Source organism: Bufo gargarizans, chromosome 2, assembly GCF_014858855.1.
Source record: "Bufo gargarizans isolate SCDJY-AF-19 chromosome 2, ASM1485885v1, whole genome shotgun sequence".
NCBI classification, from domain to species: domain Eukaryota; kingdom Metazoa; phylum Chordata; class Amphibia; order Anura; family Bufonidae; genus Bufo; species Bufo gargarizans.
In genome coordinates, this window is record NC_058081.1 from 458236685 (window position 1) to 458254230 (window position 17546).

The following is a 17546-nucleotide window of genomic DNA, read 5'->3' on the forward strand; positions in this document are numbered from 1 at the left end:
CACATATTAACAATGAAAGACAGAACTGGCACTAAATGGAAATCGCCAAAGGCTGAAACTCAAAATGACATTTCAGAAAGGATGTCCTCTTATTCACTCCAGTCCTCAAGGAAGTCTTTCGCTTGACTGCAGATAGAGAAAATTGCTTTTTACACACAAGCGACTTTCATTCTCACCCACATTGAATCTGTTTTACCAAATGAAATTGCATCCTGTCCATTTACTCAACACAGCTTCACTGTCATTTATTTTCATTGTCTTTGTGTACGTATATTTTGCGCCTTCATTACCTCTCCGAATGCACTTTCATTTCAAGTGTCACAGATTAATTTTAGATCTCCTTGTCCCGTTGCACTTTATTGATCGGGACCTGTCACAAATTGTGTTTCCAGAATTATCACACACAAACAGACGTCAGGTAGGTGAGTTGAGACAGTGTTCTTTACATAGTAATGACACAGTTTGTTAACTGCTGAGGTTCCAGACTGCTCAGATCGTGGCTTTGGTCCTGTGTCTGCACACTCCTTCATTTTAGGTCATTGTTAATGATCATATCATCATGTACATCGCAACAAGATGTCATTTTCCTCTTCTTTCCAAAAGTGGAAAAACTGTTTTTCTCCTCGTGCTCTATATAGTGTCCATGCTTGTTGGCCAGTAATGTGGGTGTCCCCGGAATATAAACATTATGTTGATAGTCCAACGCTGGCACGTGTTGCTGAAACGGTACACCATACTTGGGGCTCCATACACCATTTGATGATGGAGGTGTCTTCTTTATATCTTTAGAAAAAAAATAAAAAAATTCAGGTTAGTGGCCACACAAATTGATTATAGCACTGTATGGGATAAATACAAATAAAATAAATCTTATTCACTGCATAATTAAAACTTTGGGGCAGCCATTCCATTCTAGGCAGGGCATTACTAGAGTAGGAAAAGATCAGTGTCTAGTTATTTCCTCCCCTTCATTTCTGACCGCCCTGAACTTGCATTTTAGAGGGCACTTTTGGTAATTTTACTACATTAAGGCGTTTTTCACACGAGCGTGTCCGGATTAGGTCCGGATGCGTCCCGGTGCATTGCGGCAAACCCGTTGCGGGTAGGTACGCAATTGCAGTCAGTTTTGACTGCGATTGCGTTCCGCTGTTCAGTTTTTAGCGCGCGGGTGCAATGCGTCTTGCATGCGCGTGATAAAAAACTGAATGTGGTACCCAGACCCAAACTTCTTCACAGAAGTTCAGGTTTGGGTTCAAGGTTGTGTAGATTGTATTATTTTCCCTTATAACATGGTTATAAGGGAAAACAATAGCATTGGCTGGAGGGGTTAATAATAATAATTTAACTCACCATAATCCACTTGTTCACGCAGCCCGGCTTCTCTTCTGTCTTCTTCTATGAGGAATAGGACCTTTGATGACGTCACTACGTCACCATGGTGATGGATCATGTGACAGACCATGTGATGAACGTAGTGACGTCATCAAAGGTCCTATTCCTCATAGATGAAGACAGAAGAGATGCCGGCTGCGTGAACAAGTGGATTAAGGTGAGTTAAATTATTTTCAATTTTTTTTTTACCCCTCCAGCCCTATTGTACTATGCATTCTGTATTCAGAATGCTATTATTTTCCCTTGTAACCATGTTATAATGGGAAATAATACAATCTACACTACAACTAACCCAAACCTGAACTTCTGTGAAGAAGTTCGGGTCTGGGTACCACAGTCATTTTTTTTATCATGCGCGTGCAAAACACATTGCACCCGCGCGATAAAAACTGAACATCGGAATGCAATCGCTGTCAAAACTGACTGCAATTGCGTACCTACTCGAGCGGATTTGCCGCAATGCACCGGGACGCATCCGGACCTTATCCGGAAACGCTCGTGTGAAAGAGGCCTAAGTCATTGATTGGTCTGTGATTTATAATGAAAACTTCCACAATTGTACAATAGTCTCTGCTCATCAATTCCCTATTGATTTTGAAGATCTCTACCTCCAGTCATTGACTAGGTCTTCACAGTGCAGTTATCAGAGCTGCCTCTTGTGACGAGCCACACACCTGCACAGATTGCCATGCTCTTGCAGTGGGTTTCATTCAATGAAATTCCTCAGAGATCTTTAAAAAATACAAGGAACTGATAGACTCAAAATGTTTCATTATACAATCAGTAAGCTTTATTTGCTGATACTGGAATACCCCTTAAATGAAACAAAACCATTTTAATATAAGTGAGCAATGCTTTGAGAGAAAAGGGGTCAAGTCACATTGTGTTTTTGGTACTGATTTTGCCACATTTCAGCCTCAAAATCCCCTCCAAGAGTTCCTCAAATGGCCTCCCATTCATTTTAGTGGAAAGCAGCACTTGCTTTGTTGTTCCACATGGAACATGGATTTTCAAAATGCATCATATGAACATACCCATAGACAGAGGAAGATTTGAAGCGATAAGAGCCAGTGACCCAATTTTGCACCTTTTTGGATTTTTAAGCCTCTCTTAAGACAAAGTTCTTTTTCTATTTAATTCCCATTCCCTCTGATTATTTCCCTGGTAATTTTTCCTGCACAATATCACCCCATCACCCACCGAACAGCTCTATTCAAGTAAATTGGTCCATCTGCAGTTCCCTGCACAGTGGATGACTGCTGCACAGGGAAAGACTATTAAGGAGCCGAAGCTCGGAAGCATCACAGGAGCCCCTACATTCTTACAGTCGGAACCCCCATCTGTAACACGATGTCAAATCCTAGTAATATATCACTATATGAGATTGAAATATCAATAAAATAATGTAAAGTAATATTGGATATTAAATAATCTAATATATACACTTAGGGGCACATTTATTAAGACCGGCATTTTAGACGCCGGTCTTAATAACCCCTATAACTGCTGGCGCTAGTCTGTACATAACTTTGGCGGATCCGCCGCCACTTCTAAAGCTGTTTTACATTTAGACCATTTTATGCTGGCCCAATCCTTTCCTGCCACATCCCCTTTTTTAGACCTGGCGTGAGCGGGGACAAATCGCAGATTGCAGCGCAAAGGACCTAATTTAGGCATTTTTCGGTTTGATAAATATCCCCCTTGATTTTTTTTCAAATGGGCCAGCCAGTTACCTCTCATACTGTGCAACTCCCAGCCAAGTTGATCACAAGGGGAGCTGTGAGCCGTCACTACTAGATACTATTTTGCTGGGCATTCATGGACTAAATGAGCATTTTAAATTAGAATGGCCATTAAATTAATAAACCTTTATTGTTGTCAGTAAATATGTCTGATTTCCAAATCCCAGAGTAGATTAGGAGATGTAATTAAAGGGAGATGCTGCCTGGAGATGACCCACTAAAGCAGACAATCCATTTAATCTACAGAATGCTAAATGAAGCAATAATATATTATATTGCTATTATTATAATTGTTATTTCTTTGGGGTAAATTTGCATTGTTGGGATTAATTTTGAGATTTACAGGTTTCCATTTTGTCCCAAACTCTCAGCATTATTATTGTCTTCCATTAAAATCTCTTCCTGTATAATCTCTACTCTTCAATATAAACACCTAACTATAATAAAGTGTTAACATCATATATTTTATACAAGTATTTTATTAATATGCATGTAAAGAATAAGATATCCATAATGTACAATTTAGTGCAGAGCCCCATCTCTACAGTATTAGATAATCCGTAAATGGAAAACCGCAGTTACAGCGATCATGTTCCCTAAGGCGAGAGCTATGGGATTAGCACCTTAGAGGGTTCTCTATATTTTCTTTGTAAAGCACTGGGGGCATTCTGATTTTCTCTATGTAATTCTGGATTCCACAAATAGCTATAAATGAGCAACCAGCAATTTACAGTCACAAGGCTGCAGAACAGGGTACACAGTTTGATCAGTCGATAATTGCATCAGTTGACAGAAACCCTGGAACTGACGGGAGCAAAGCCTGAGAGCAGTTTATAAATTGGCTACTATGATATTTTGAATACTGAAAATGTTTCAATCTCTGATTGAATACACATCTATGCAGGTTGCAGATAGTTCAGTGCAGATTGCTTTCTTTTACATTAGCTGAGCATGCAAACTAATGTATCTGATTCTAGCCTTGGGGTCAGGCAAGGCTTAGAAATTAGAGCTAGTGGGGAATTGAAACCCCACATGATCCCCAATAAGAGTCACAAAAAGAAGGTGGCCTATAATGTGTGTGGCCCTCTCTACTGCAGTGCATAGGAGGAGAGCCACGTGTATGCATGACCACTTCACTTATTTTTAGTAAAAGAGAAGCTGTGAAATGCAGTCTGCAGGCAGCATGTTATAGACCAGGAGGAGCTGAGCAGATTGATATATAGTTTTATGAGAAAAGATTTACTAAAACATGTTATCTTAAACAATTTGAATTTCTGCTCTTTCTGAGCTCAAGATGTCCCATTAGGCTTTTTTCAGTGATTGATAGCATTCCCTGTGTAAGTGTGTACAGAGATAGCTGGTAATCATTGATAAGACTGCCCCGTGTACAACTGAACCCAGAAAAAGCAGAGACTTAAATCTATAAATGACAACACAAAACTACACTGAAACAAAATATAAACGCAACACTTTCGGTTTTGCTTCCATTTTGCATGAGCTGAACTGAAAGATCTGAAATATTTTCTACATACAGAAAAGACCCATTACTCTCAAATATTGTTCACAAATCTGTCTAAATCTGTGTTAGTGAGCACTTCTCCTTTGCCGAGATAATCCATCCCACCTCACAGGTGTGGCATATCAAGGTGTTGATTAGACAGCATAAATATTGCACAGGTGTGCCTTAGACTGCCCACAATGAAAGACCACTCTGAAATGTGCACAGTTTTGCCTCACGGGGGGGGGGGGGGGTTGGGGAATCAGAAATCCAGTCAGTATCTGGTGGCCACACGCAGTGCAACACATATCTCCGTTGCATAGAGTTGATCAGGTTGTTGATTGTGGCCTGTAGAATGTTGGTCCACTCCTCTTCAATAGCTGTGCGAAGTTGCAGAATATTGGCAGGAACTGGAACACGCTGTCGCATACTCCGATCCAGAGCATCCCAAACATGCTCAATGGGTGATGTCCGGTGAGTATGCTGGCCATGCAAGAACTGGGATATTTTCAGCTTTCGGGAACTGTGTACAGATCCTTGCAATTCTCGGTAAAGAAGGAGAGCATATTTAAAAGAAGAAAAACTACCACAAGAGGACACAGTTTTAAATTATAGGGGCAAAGGTTTAAAAGTAATATAAGGAAGTATTACTTTACTGAGAGAGTAGTGGATGCATGGAATAGCCTTCCTGCAGAAGTGGTAGCTGCAAATACAGCGAAGGAGTTTAAGCATGCATGGGATAGGCAGAAGGCTATCCTTCATATAAGATAGGGCCAGGGACTATTCATAGGATTCAGATATATTGGGCAGACTAGATGGGCCAAATGGTTCTTATCTGTCGACACATTCTATGTGTAACGGACCGTTTCCGCAGACAAGGGGTTAAAATCCGTTTAGGCGATATGCCCCTTTCTGAGAGACAGGCACAGCTACTGCTGAACACCAACCTCCCAAACTGGATACAAAATAGCACTCCAAACTGGAACCTCGCAAATAGCTGTCAGCAGACGAACAGGAAAAGCGTCCAATCAGCTTACACTCCTGGCAATCAGTCTCCAACAGCATACAGGGATTCCCCCCAATAACGAGACAAGGCTCCGTCTTGAGGGTCAGCAGTGGTCTGACTGTACTTCAGGTACAGACTCTTTTATTCATAAAGAACAAACATAGTACTGCCCACAGGGTTTTGAAATCCAACCAATCAATACCTTATAACACACACAATGCAAGTACAGCAACCAATCGTTCCCGCCCCCTAGAGGACCAGAAAGGAGACTGCGACACAGGACAGATACAACATATCCCCACAATGCATCATGGTTTCCTCCTCTCTGCCTGGGAGACAACCGAAGCCAATCCAATTATCTCTCAGGACAAAGGGGAGATCGCCAATACACATGTGGAGACAACAGGACAGACATCACCATTTAAACACACAATGGGACAATAGAAACACACCCACACAAAATCCTCCCCTCTGCCGATGATGACCATTGAACACAATGACGAATATAATTATCAAAGGCAGAGAAATACAGTTTTATAAAACATATCACAGGAACCCCAAAACATGCAATAACCCCATAACCAATATATTCTCGGAACCGGGGGATCTGGGTGAACCACATATCCAAAATTCACCCACATCCGTTCAGTAGTTTGGAAGATACAGTTTTATGCCAGTTACACTGAAAATATACAAGTTATACAGAAAATAGTCACTAATAAATGTATCCCCTGTTTGGTAGTTTAAAACTACTGAAGGATGTCTCTGTGCACCAAATACAGGCAAGATAGCACCGTGTTGAAAAGTCAGAACAGTGTCTGTGAGTTAAAATGGCCGCTATCTATTGTTCTCACCATGTGCTCCATCCAAGCAAGTAAGGCAAATGATGCAATCCAGGGACAGAGGGCTCAGTCCCAAGTGCTTTAAGACCCAATAACTTAAGGGACCATAATCCCAGGGCAGGAGGCTAGCAAACAGCCCCCTCCAAAATACCGTGGCGAGGTTGGTTTCGCCACACTATGTTTCTATGTTTCTATGAGGCCGTGCATTATCATGCTGCAACATGAGGTGATGGTTGTGGATGAATGGCACAACAATGGGCCTCAGGATCTCATCACGCTATCTCTGTGCATTCAAAATGCCATCAATAAAATACACCTGTGTTTGTTGTCCATAACATACGATTGCCCATACCATAACCCCACCATGGGCCACTCAATCCACAACGTTGATGTCAGCAAACCGCTCACCCACACGACGCCACAGACACGGTCTGCCATCTGCCCTGAACAGTGAAAACCGGGACTCATCCATGAACAGAACGCCTCTCCAACGTGCCACATGCCATCGAATGTGAGCATTTTCCCACTCAAGTCGGTTACAACGACGAACTGCAGTCAGGTCCAGACCCCGATGAGGACGATGAGATGACATGCAGATGAGCTTCCCTGAGACGGTCTCTGATAGTTTGTGCAGAAATTCTTTGATTGATTGCTGTTGCGGCTGGTCTCAGACGATCATGGAGGTGAACATGCTGGATGTGGAGGTCCTGGGCTGGTGTGGTTACATGTGGTCTGCGGTTGTGAGGCCGGTGGGATGTACTGCCAAATTCTCTGAAACGACTTCAGAGACGGCTTATGGTAGAAAAATGAGCATTCATTGCATGGGCAACAGCTCTGGTAGACATTCCTGCAGTCAGCATGCCAATTGCATGCTCCCTCAAACGTTGCGACATCCGTGGCATTGTTCTGTGTGATCAAACTGCACATTTCAGAGTTGCCTTTTATTGTGGGCAGTCTAAGGCACACCTGTGCAATATTCATGCTGTCTAATCAGCGCCTTGATATGCCACACCTATGAGGTGGGATGGATTATCTCGGCAAAGGAGAAGTGCTCACTAACACAGATTGAGACAGATTTGTGAACAATATTTGAGAGTAATGGGTCTTTTGTGTATGTAGAAAATATTTCAGATCTTTGAGTTCAACTCAGGCAAAATGGGAGAAAAACTGAAAGTGTTGTGTTTATATTTTGTTCAGTGTATATATTCATCGGCTCAGCTTCTCCTGCTGCTCATAGATTATTGCATTTCAGTGACAGGTTCTTTTTAAATGGGAACATTGAGCAGTCATCAAGGGATCCATTTTTTCCTAAGAAGTGTGCAGTATATACCCTACTTGTATAAATATTAAACGCCAGTGGTGTTACTAGGAGACTCTGAAACCCACATCATCTGGCCAGGGCAAGGAGAGTGGGTGGTGGATGCTACAACAACATTCTGGTAATGCTGGGAGTTGTAGTCTCTGCTCTTATACCCCTCTCTCTATAATTTCTACTGAGGCTTCTAATAACAATTTGGACATGCTGGGACTTGTAGTTCTCTCCTCTTATACCCCTCTCTCTGTAATGTATATTGATGTCCAAAGATTACAGTCTGGACATGCTGGGGGTTGGAGCTCTCTCCACTTAAAACCCTCACCCAGTAATGTCATCTGATGCCCTATAATAACAATCTGGACATCCTGGAAGCTGTAGTTCCCTTCTTTTATACTCTTTCCCTGTAATGTCCAATTGTGTCCAATAATAACAGCTTGGACATGTTGAAAGATGTAGTTCCCTCCTCTTTTACCCCTCCATGTATAGCCCTCTCATTTCCAACCCAGTCATAATGAGAATTGTAGTTCTCTTTTCACTGTTATGATGCTCTGTATCTCAGGTGTGTATTAGGCTTTATTTGCATGTGCGCTAGTAACTTTTGCTGTTCCGCTCTGTCATAGGAGCACAACTACTAACATCACAGTAGTACCAGATCTGGCACATCTTGGACGACAACACCATATAGATCCCCCTGACTATGACGAGATCTGACAGATTTCCATCATGGAGCCTGGGAGGCGGAAAAATTCTCCAGCAGCTGAGGTGTGTATTAGGAGATTCTGCAGCAGGTGAGGTGTGTATTAGGAGATTCTGCAGTAGCTGAGGTGTGTATTAGAAAGTCACTTTCTAATGCACACATGGTAACATAGGACCTCCATTTTACCATGAGGTAATAACAAATTATTTTGATCTGCCATAAATATCTTTAGTGTAGCTGGAAAACATCTTCAAATGAGTATTCAAATGATGAAACATTTATGGAAGATCCAGAGGCGGATCAGTATACAGCTTTAATGTGTGTACAGGTCAATATTCAATATATACAGCAATATTTGCCAACATATGTGTGTTTAATAGCTGCTAGCAAACTGTAACTAGGTAATAGTAGTCTGCATATATTACTACTACCTAAATTAGCCACAGCTTTCCAGCAGCGTTAAAACAAAGGCAAAATGGGCAGGATTGCAGACAGAGATAGAGTCCTCCCAGTTCCCAATCCTCTGTCTCACCTTTCAGAGAGCCTCCCGCTACCATGAAGCAGGGCTGGAATCAGGGGCGGACGTAACCGCCTGTGCAGCTTGTTCGGCTGCACAGGGGCCCAGTGTGGGAGGGGGGCCCCTTCCTACCGGCGGCAGGGGGATATGAGCATTTCCATTGTGGAAGCGCTCATCTCTCTATATTCATCTTTATCGCTGTCCTTAGGAGGAGGAGCACTATGGGGGCCCTATTTTAAATACTAGCACACATGGGGGGGGCACTATGGAGGGGGGGGGCACTATGGAGGGGGGGTCACTATGGGGGCTCTATCTTATATACTGGCACACATGGGGGGCACTATGGAGAAGGGAGGAGAGGAGCACTATGGGGGCATCTTCTGGGGCCCCATCTTATATACTGGCAAACATTGGGGGCCCTATCTTATATACTAGCACACATGGGGGGCACTATAAAGAAGGAGGGAGCACTATGGGGGCATCTACTAGGGACTCTATCTTATATACTGGCACACATGGGGGCCACTATGGAGAATGGGGGAATAGGAGCACTATTGGGGTAATTATATAGGGTAATTATACTGGCACACATTATGGGGTCATTTTATACTTGCACATTGTCAAGCACCATGGGGACAAGGGGAGGCATACTATTGGGGCATGATATAGGAGTATTTTATACTGGCACAAATTATAGGGCACTATGGGGACCTTGGCTCAACTGGGGGCACTAAGAGGGTTTTTTGGGCACACAGTAGGAGGCATTGGCACACATTATGAGGGCACTATGGAGACCTTGGCTCTACAGGGGGCACTAAGAGGAGGTATTTTTTATACTGCCACACAACAGGGCATTTTTATGTACTGGCGCACATTATAAGGGGACATTTTTCTATATTTTCATAGAGCGCTGCATGTTTCCCTTGTGACAAGCCAATAATATTATCTGCTGAAAGTCAAAATTGACCAGAAACCTGCATGATTAATGTCTGGATTGCTATTTCAATAAAAAAAAAACACATAAGAAAAAAGATCATTTTAGGAATGCAAAGTGTTTTATGTATAAAACTTGCAATATGAAAGCTAAAAAACCAGTGCCAGCTACTACAGACAGAGACAAGCTCCTGCGACCCTAGTTCCATGTGGTGAAACATTCACCAGTGCAATTCAGTTCTTGTACCCAGTATGACACTCATGGCTGCCACCCATCCCTATAGTAGTATGCACACAGATTCCACAACATCACAACTAGAGAAGAGTGAATTTTTTAAAAATTCAATTTGGCTGGTTTGCCAAATTTTTCGGAACAATTCGCTTCTATCTGAATTTATTAGCGGCAAATCTCATAATAACATTGCTATTTCCTGGCTGCTGAGAGCCTTTATAGTGGTGTAGAAGGGAGTCTGCTGTGGTAGGCCACTATATGCTTTGACTAGAAAACAATCAAAGAGTGTAGTGTGTATATATTTTTCTTGTAGTTCTGAAATACGCCCCTATACGCTTTCACCAGAAATAACTGCAACAGTGCAGTGCGTATATATTTAAAAAAAAAAAATTATGAAGTACGCCCCTATACGCTTTTAACAGAAATAACTGCAGACGTGAAATGCGCATATATTTTTCTTGTCATACTGCATAAGATACTAAGATATAAGCCACTAAAGGCTTTTCAACGTAACACTTGCAGCCCAATAAAAAAAAGCTGGAATGACAGAGCTGTCTAATGACTATTTGGATCCCCAAATAATCTTTCCCTGCACTTGTAAATCACTTTCCTATCAATGTTCCTAGCGCCTTCTGATGTCTTTCCCTGCACTAAGATGCTGTGAAATGTTTCCTCACTATCCTTTCCCTGCACTTATAAATCCTTTTTTCATTTTTTTTTTGTCCCTGCACTCTGAATGCTGTAAAATGTCAAAATGTAAAATGGCTGCTGTATTTAAAGGGCTGTGACATCACAGGGCTGGCTGGCTGAATGCAGGCATGTCATACTGGGTGATCCCGCCTTCCCAGAGTTCCTTGCCCCATTTCCTCAGTCCTCATACGTGTAGCCGCCATTTTAGGAAAACTGCGATTCGTTACCATGAAGCACGAAGAAATTCGCATTCGTTGCAAATTAAATTTTTACTGAAATTCTAAATGGAGTTCCACTTCGTTAGCTTCGATTCGCTCATCTCTAATCACAACCTATCTCCACCATTGCAAGCAGGTTTAGGAAACCCAGGAACTAGGAGTAAGTAAGTATATAGGCTGCTATCTACTGGAATATTCCAGCAGATAATGGCCAATTTCTTTATGTGCTGTGCTCCCCTCCACGGAAACTGGATAAAAACTTATTATCACCAGTCGACCAATGGATGGTGTCTAAAAGTAGGGATACTCCCAAGAGAATCACCAGGGCTCCTTAGGAGCCACATAGTCTTCTTCCGCGGTACACACAGTCACACGTTTTTAATTTTTAATAAACACCAAAGGACCTTTCTTAATTTATTCTTGATTGTCTCCTTTAATAAATTGCAAGCCAAATAAAGAGACATGATCAGAATGAAATATCATAAAATAAATTTGCATTGCTTATATATATATATATATATATATATATATATATATATGCTGTATATGGAGTTAGCAGCACTTTGAGATGCCAGGTGCAAAGTCCTTGTATAGGATTCTATATCTATCTATAATATATATATATATATATATATATATATATATATATATATACTCTGTGTATTGCTGAAATTAACATGCTAATCTTAATTTTATTTTAAGTGTAAGTAGATATTCTCTAAAGCAGGCTACTTACTATTTCTAGCTGAAAGGTTGTTTGTAAGTCACAGAAAGGGAATTGGAAATTTGCATGTGTTAGTTAAGCAATTATGAGGCAATTATTACAAGATATGATTAGAAAAACAGAAAGCCCAGTGATAATACAATCATTAATTATCCGCAGGAATGTAATAGGTAACATGTTTACTCTTAGACTGATTTAATTTTCTAAAGGAAGTCGATCTAAATTAAGAAAGGCTATCCAAATGAAAACAGTTTACATTAGGATAGGGACCAGGGAGGGGATATAATTACTAATTGCGAATACAGTGCATGCAGGACTAATCTAATGGACTTTCACTAGAACATGACCAATAATATTGCATATGTGAGGGTCAGTTCTTGGGATTAAACAAAGAACATTTAAGCCACTGCAAAATGAGTGGTTCTGTGCACAGAAGAAGCAGTCATCTGTGAAATGTACTTTTTGTATATGCAGCGATCGCAAGTTCAGCTGATATAATCATCTATTTTTTAAAAGGTACAATTATACAGCTCGGTGCAAAAGAAGATGCAGGCAAGTGGAACGGTGGTAGAGAAAATATGCAGCATCGAAAAGGTAATTCAACATTTATCAAAGAAATAATTAAAAACAATACTTTACTTAAAGGGTTTATCTGGAGATATAATAAATACATCTCAATGTGAATACAATTACAAAGTTTGCCAACTGGTGTTTTAATGTGTTCTCTACATGCTAATCAATCTTTATAGCGGCACATGGGACGATTTATTTATTATACTCACTTATATAGCGCTGGCATATTCCGCAGCACTTTACAGACCTTATCATTACTTGCTGTCCCCAGTGGAGCCAACAATCTAGATTCCCTATCAGTATGTCTTTGGAATGGGAGGGAACTAGAGTATCCAGAGGAAACCCACACGAACTCCAAGCAGATGTTATCCTTAGTTAGATTTGAACCTACGACCGCAGAGCTGCAAGTGCTAACCACTGAGCCACTGTGCTGAACAAAGTAAGTAGGGTTCTTCTAAATTTTTTCTCCAAGCTTTATACATTACCAAATCAGAACACCTTAGATCACGCCCTTCTTTAATTAAGGAAATACATGCAAACACAGGGTGAACATACAAACTCTATGAAGATGGCCTAACTAACTGGGAGACTGTACTCAAAAATAAAAATGCAGCCACAAAATGGGATATTTTTAAAAGCATCCTAAACTCTAATTGTGAGAGGTACATATCTTATGGGAATAAAAGGGTGAGGAACAAGAAAAAAAAATATGTGGATAAATAGAATTGTAAAGGAAGCAATAAATAACAAAAAGAAAGCATTTAAATCACTAAAATAGGATGGTAGCAAGGAAGCATTGAAAACTATAAGGAAAAAATAGAATATGTAAAAGACATATAAAATCAGCCAAACTAGAGACTGAGAGATTCATTGCCAAAGAAAGTAAAACTAACCCTAAAATATTCTTCAATTATATAAATGGTAAAAATTATAAATCTGAAGGCGTCAGCCCTTTACAGAAGAATGAGGGGGGAGTTACAGACAGCGATAAGGAGAAAGCAAAGCTATTAAACATTTGTTCTCCACTGTATTTACTGAGTAAAATAAACCGTCAAATGAAATACAGAATACAAAAGTAAATTCCCCATTAAAAGTGGCCTGTCTGACCCAGGAAGAAGTGCAGCAGCGTCTTAAAAATATTAAAATAGACAAATTGCTGGGACCAGATGGCAAGAGATGCTATCTTTGAGTACTTCAACAAAAATAAGCGAATAACGCTGTATCAGCTTGGCTTCATGTAGGATAGGTCAAGTCAAACTATTTTATTTAGTTTCTATAAGGAGGTAAGTTCTAAACTAGACCAGAGTAACTCATTAGGTGTCATATATCTTGACTTCTCCAAAGCATTTGATACTGTTCCACATAAAAGATTAGTATATAAAATGAGAATGCCTGGACTGGGGGAAAATTTCTGTATGTGGGTAAGTAACTGGTTCAGTGATAGAAAACAGAGGGTGGTTATTAACAGCACACACTCAGATTGGGTCACTGTCCCTAGTGGAGTACCACAGCAGTCAGTATTGGACCCTATTCCCTTCAATATATTTATTAGTGATCTTGTAGAAGGCTTGCACAGTAAAATATAAATTTTTGCAGATGACACTAAACTGTATAAAGTAATTTACACGGAAGAGGACGGTATACTACTACAGAGGGATCTGGATAGATTGGAGGCTTGGGCAGATAAGTGGCAGATGAGGTTTAACACTGACAAATGTAAGGTTATGCACATAGGAAGGAATACTGTAATGCAAGTCACCAGAACATACTAAATGGTAAAACACTGGGTAACACTGACATGGAAAAGGACTTTAATTAAAGACACTGTCTATACTGTTTTTAATTTTTTTTAAATTGAAACAGGCACTGTATGCTTTATAATATACTCTAGTAAAACTAACTAGAACAGGTCTCATGCACCACAGCGACATATCACAGATGAGCTGGCATAATACTGCCATACACTGCTTAAAGGGATTCTGTGATGAGATTTTAGCCCTATAACCTAAACATATGCCCATGTCCGTACTAATAACATGAATCCTAAGCTGGCCTTATTAAACCTGCCTGTGGCTCTATTAGCCCAAAAAACTGGTTTTTATAACCTGTCATTTACCTACCTAAGGTGCCCAAGGGGACGTTCGTTAATACAGGGTGCCCGGCCGCACCCATTTCCGTCTGGTGCCCAGCGCCGCCTTCCCAGTCTTAATCGCCGCCCGCCCTTATTAATACGGACATGGGCATATGTTTAGGTTATACGGCTAAAATCTCATCACAGAATCCCTTTAATAGTACTACTCAAAGATAACTGTGTCTAGGCCTTTAAGCCAAACATCAGAAAATCCTTCTGAGGCTGGTAACATGGGCATTAGTTACACATACCTGCTTACAATTATTTGACCTTCCTTGATTATTGAGATCAGAATTGCTGAATTTATACTTTGATACAATTTTCTATACCTTTTCAAGGCTTTTTGGTAATTTTAATTATTATTTTCTTAATTTTATTATTTAAAGGTAATTTAAATCAATTTTAAATGAGAAAATAAATGTATCTGTAAGCTTCCCCATGTAGTCTAGCTCAGAGGGTACTAATATAATCTAAAATTCACAAATAGACAGGCAGACTGCTGTGCAGAAATCATTTGATTATTTTTTATTTCAGTTCTGAGCAGGAGAAGACTCTACAGGGAACATTAGAATAAGCCAAAAGTTAATAAAACTACATTAAAATGTTTATTTTAGGTTTACCGGATATGTATTAGTCAGCCATAAAAAGAAACTATACTTGCAAGCTAAAGTATATCACTGACAACTTCCCACATGTCTCGTTAGAACATATTAAATTAGGTTGTCAACAGTGTTATGTAAATAAACTTTGGTCTTTGTATAATAACAAATCAAATAACTTACAATTTTCTACTATCTTTGTCAATTACTACTCACCATTGTCAAAAAATGTATATGTGAGTGAATGGAGACATGGGTATGGTAAGCTCACACATGTTGGATTTGCCTATGACAAATCCGTCATGTATTTTTTTAAAAATCCACCATAGAAATGCCAGGTTACACCATAGGAATTCTGCAACAGACCAATGCAAGAAGTATTCCCATTATCTTTCAGTGTGGCTGATCAGTGGCTTTTCTGAGTGGAATTCTTTGGATTGGATGTGAAATGTCTACAAATTCAGCACGGAATACACACCTAAATCCTGATCCTGACTTCTGAAAGTGGTTCTCTGGGAATTAAGAAAATTAAAATGATTAAAAATTACTTTATAATAAATATATTCACAAATACCTTTCATTAGTTATAATGGCTCATTTTATCTGGGAAGCAATCATTAGGAGAAATAAAATGGTCGCCATCCTATTAGTACACCGAAAACCTGTCCTAATCATACAGCAGGACTGTAGGAATGGATTTTATGAGGAGACACAGAGGAGGGTGGGGGGCTGGCTAATGAGCAGCAGCACTTGTATTCAGTCTCCATTGCTACAGCCCCACATTAGCACAGTCTGTCCTCTCTATCCTCTCTGTACTTGATGTCACCTCATGAACACAATTACCACAGAGATTCAGATGAAGATTTTATCATCTATATTCAGGATTATAATCCCTGACCAGTAGAGCAGAGAGGAGGATGCGGCAGCTCTTTAGCTCAGTGCTGTGAAGTAACTTGTCCTGCTGGGTGAGTAGGACAGGATTTGTGTGAACTAATGGGACAGCAGCCATTTTGTTTCCTCTGATGATTGCTCCCCAGACAAAATAAGCCATTATAACTATTAAAAAGGTATTTCGGAATATGCTATTACTGAGGAAGTACTAATGTGTAAATTGAGAACGCATTGATGAGAGAAGACACCGGACTCATATTTGGTAAACTTGTTACTTGAATCCTTTCTGTTTCCTCTTTTAATTAAAAAATTCTGCTTCACATCAGTACTTTAGTTTTCCTATTTGTCCCCTATGATTAGACAAAGCGATTTTCTGTAAAAATAAATATTTAGTTGAAATATTGTTCAAAAATTAACCATGGCCTTTTTTAGGCACCACAAGACACTAGTGGAGAACCATAATCAGACAGCTTTATAGGTGGATATGATTGGTTGACTTTTATTAATTTTGCTGTATTTGGCATTTTTGAAAGTTACTGATCAGACAACATTCTAAAATGGCAGCCTTAACCCTAGACTGACAGAAGACCCACAGCACTTTGTCTTTGTGCTACAATGATGAGGCTAAGCAACAAGAGCAGCCAAATGAAGTGTGAATCATATCCCTCCCAGCAACGAAGAGATCATTCAAAGTCACATTACTATGTTTCAAAATATAGGAAATTGGTAAATATATTTTCTATATAAAAGAGCAGTCTCATCTTTTGACTGGCAAAATTGGTGGCTAAATGTTTAACATGCAGCCACGCACATATAATATATGTGTAGCTACATGTTCCTTAAAGGGGTTATCTCATGACTAATGTAAAAAAAAAAAAATCATACATAATCTAGTACATGACAATCTTTTTCTAAAACAGACAAAGCTAGAACCAGCCCTGTACCTCACATGGATCCAGAGATCTCTCCATTCATTGCTTTGCTAGATAAAAATCAAGCTGACAGCGCAAAGGGAGTCTCTTTGCTGCTGCATCTATGGGGGCGTGTCTCAGCTCTCCCTATCACAACTCAGGAGGCAACTGAAGGATGAAACCGAGCATGTGCGGCCTTCTCAGTGAGCAGGACAAAGAAAGAAGAAAAAGAACAAACAGCAGGTGGCGCCATACAGATACATTTTATTTAATAACGCAGTGGCTACATTTTTAATTATATACAATTACAAAAGTATTCAGATCCAAGTGCTGGTTTGAATATATATAGTGTATATAAAGGGAGGACTGGAGGAGATTATATAGTGTATATAAAGGGAGGACTGGAGGAGGGTATATAATTTATATAGAGGGAGGACTGGAGGAGGGCATATAATGTATATACAGGGAGGACTGGAGGAGGGTATGTAATGTATATAGATGGAGGATTTATACATTATATACTCTGCTCCAGTTCTCCCTCTGTATATACTATATACCCTCCACCAGTCCTCCCTGTATATACACTATATACCCTTCACCAGTTCACCCTCTATATACATTATATGCCCTCCTCC

At 40.0% G+C, this 17546-nt stretch overlaps 1 protein-coding gene across 1 annotated transcript in view; it reads right to left on the minus strand.

Annotated features, from left to right (window-relative positions):
- Positions 1-526: 526 nt before the first annotated feature.
- Positions 527-17546, minus strand: part of LOC122926042 (protocadherin-10-like) — a 126370-nt gene continuing 109350 nt past the window's right edge. Inside the window, exon 4 of the mRNA XM_044277430.1 lies at positions 527-783. Coding sequence (XP_044133365.1) covers positions 527-783 — 257 coding nt within the window. The remainder of the gene's footprint in view (positions 784-17546) is intronic.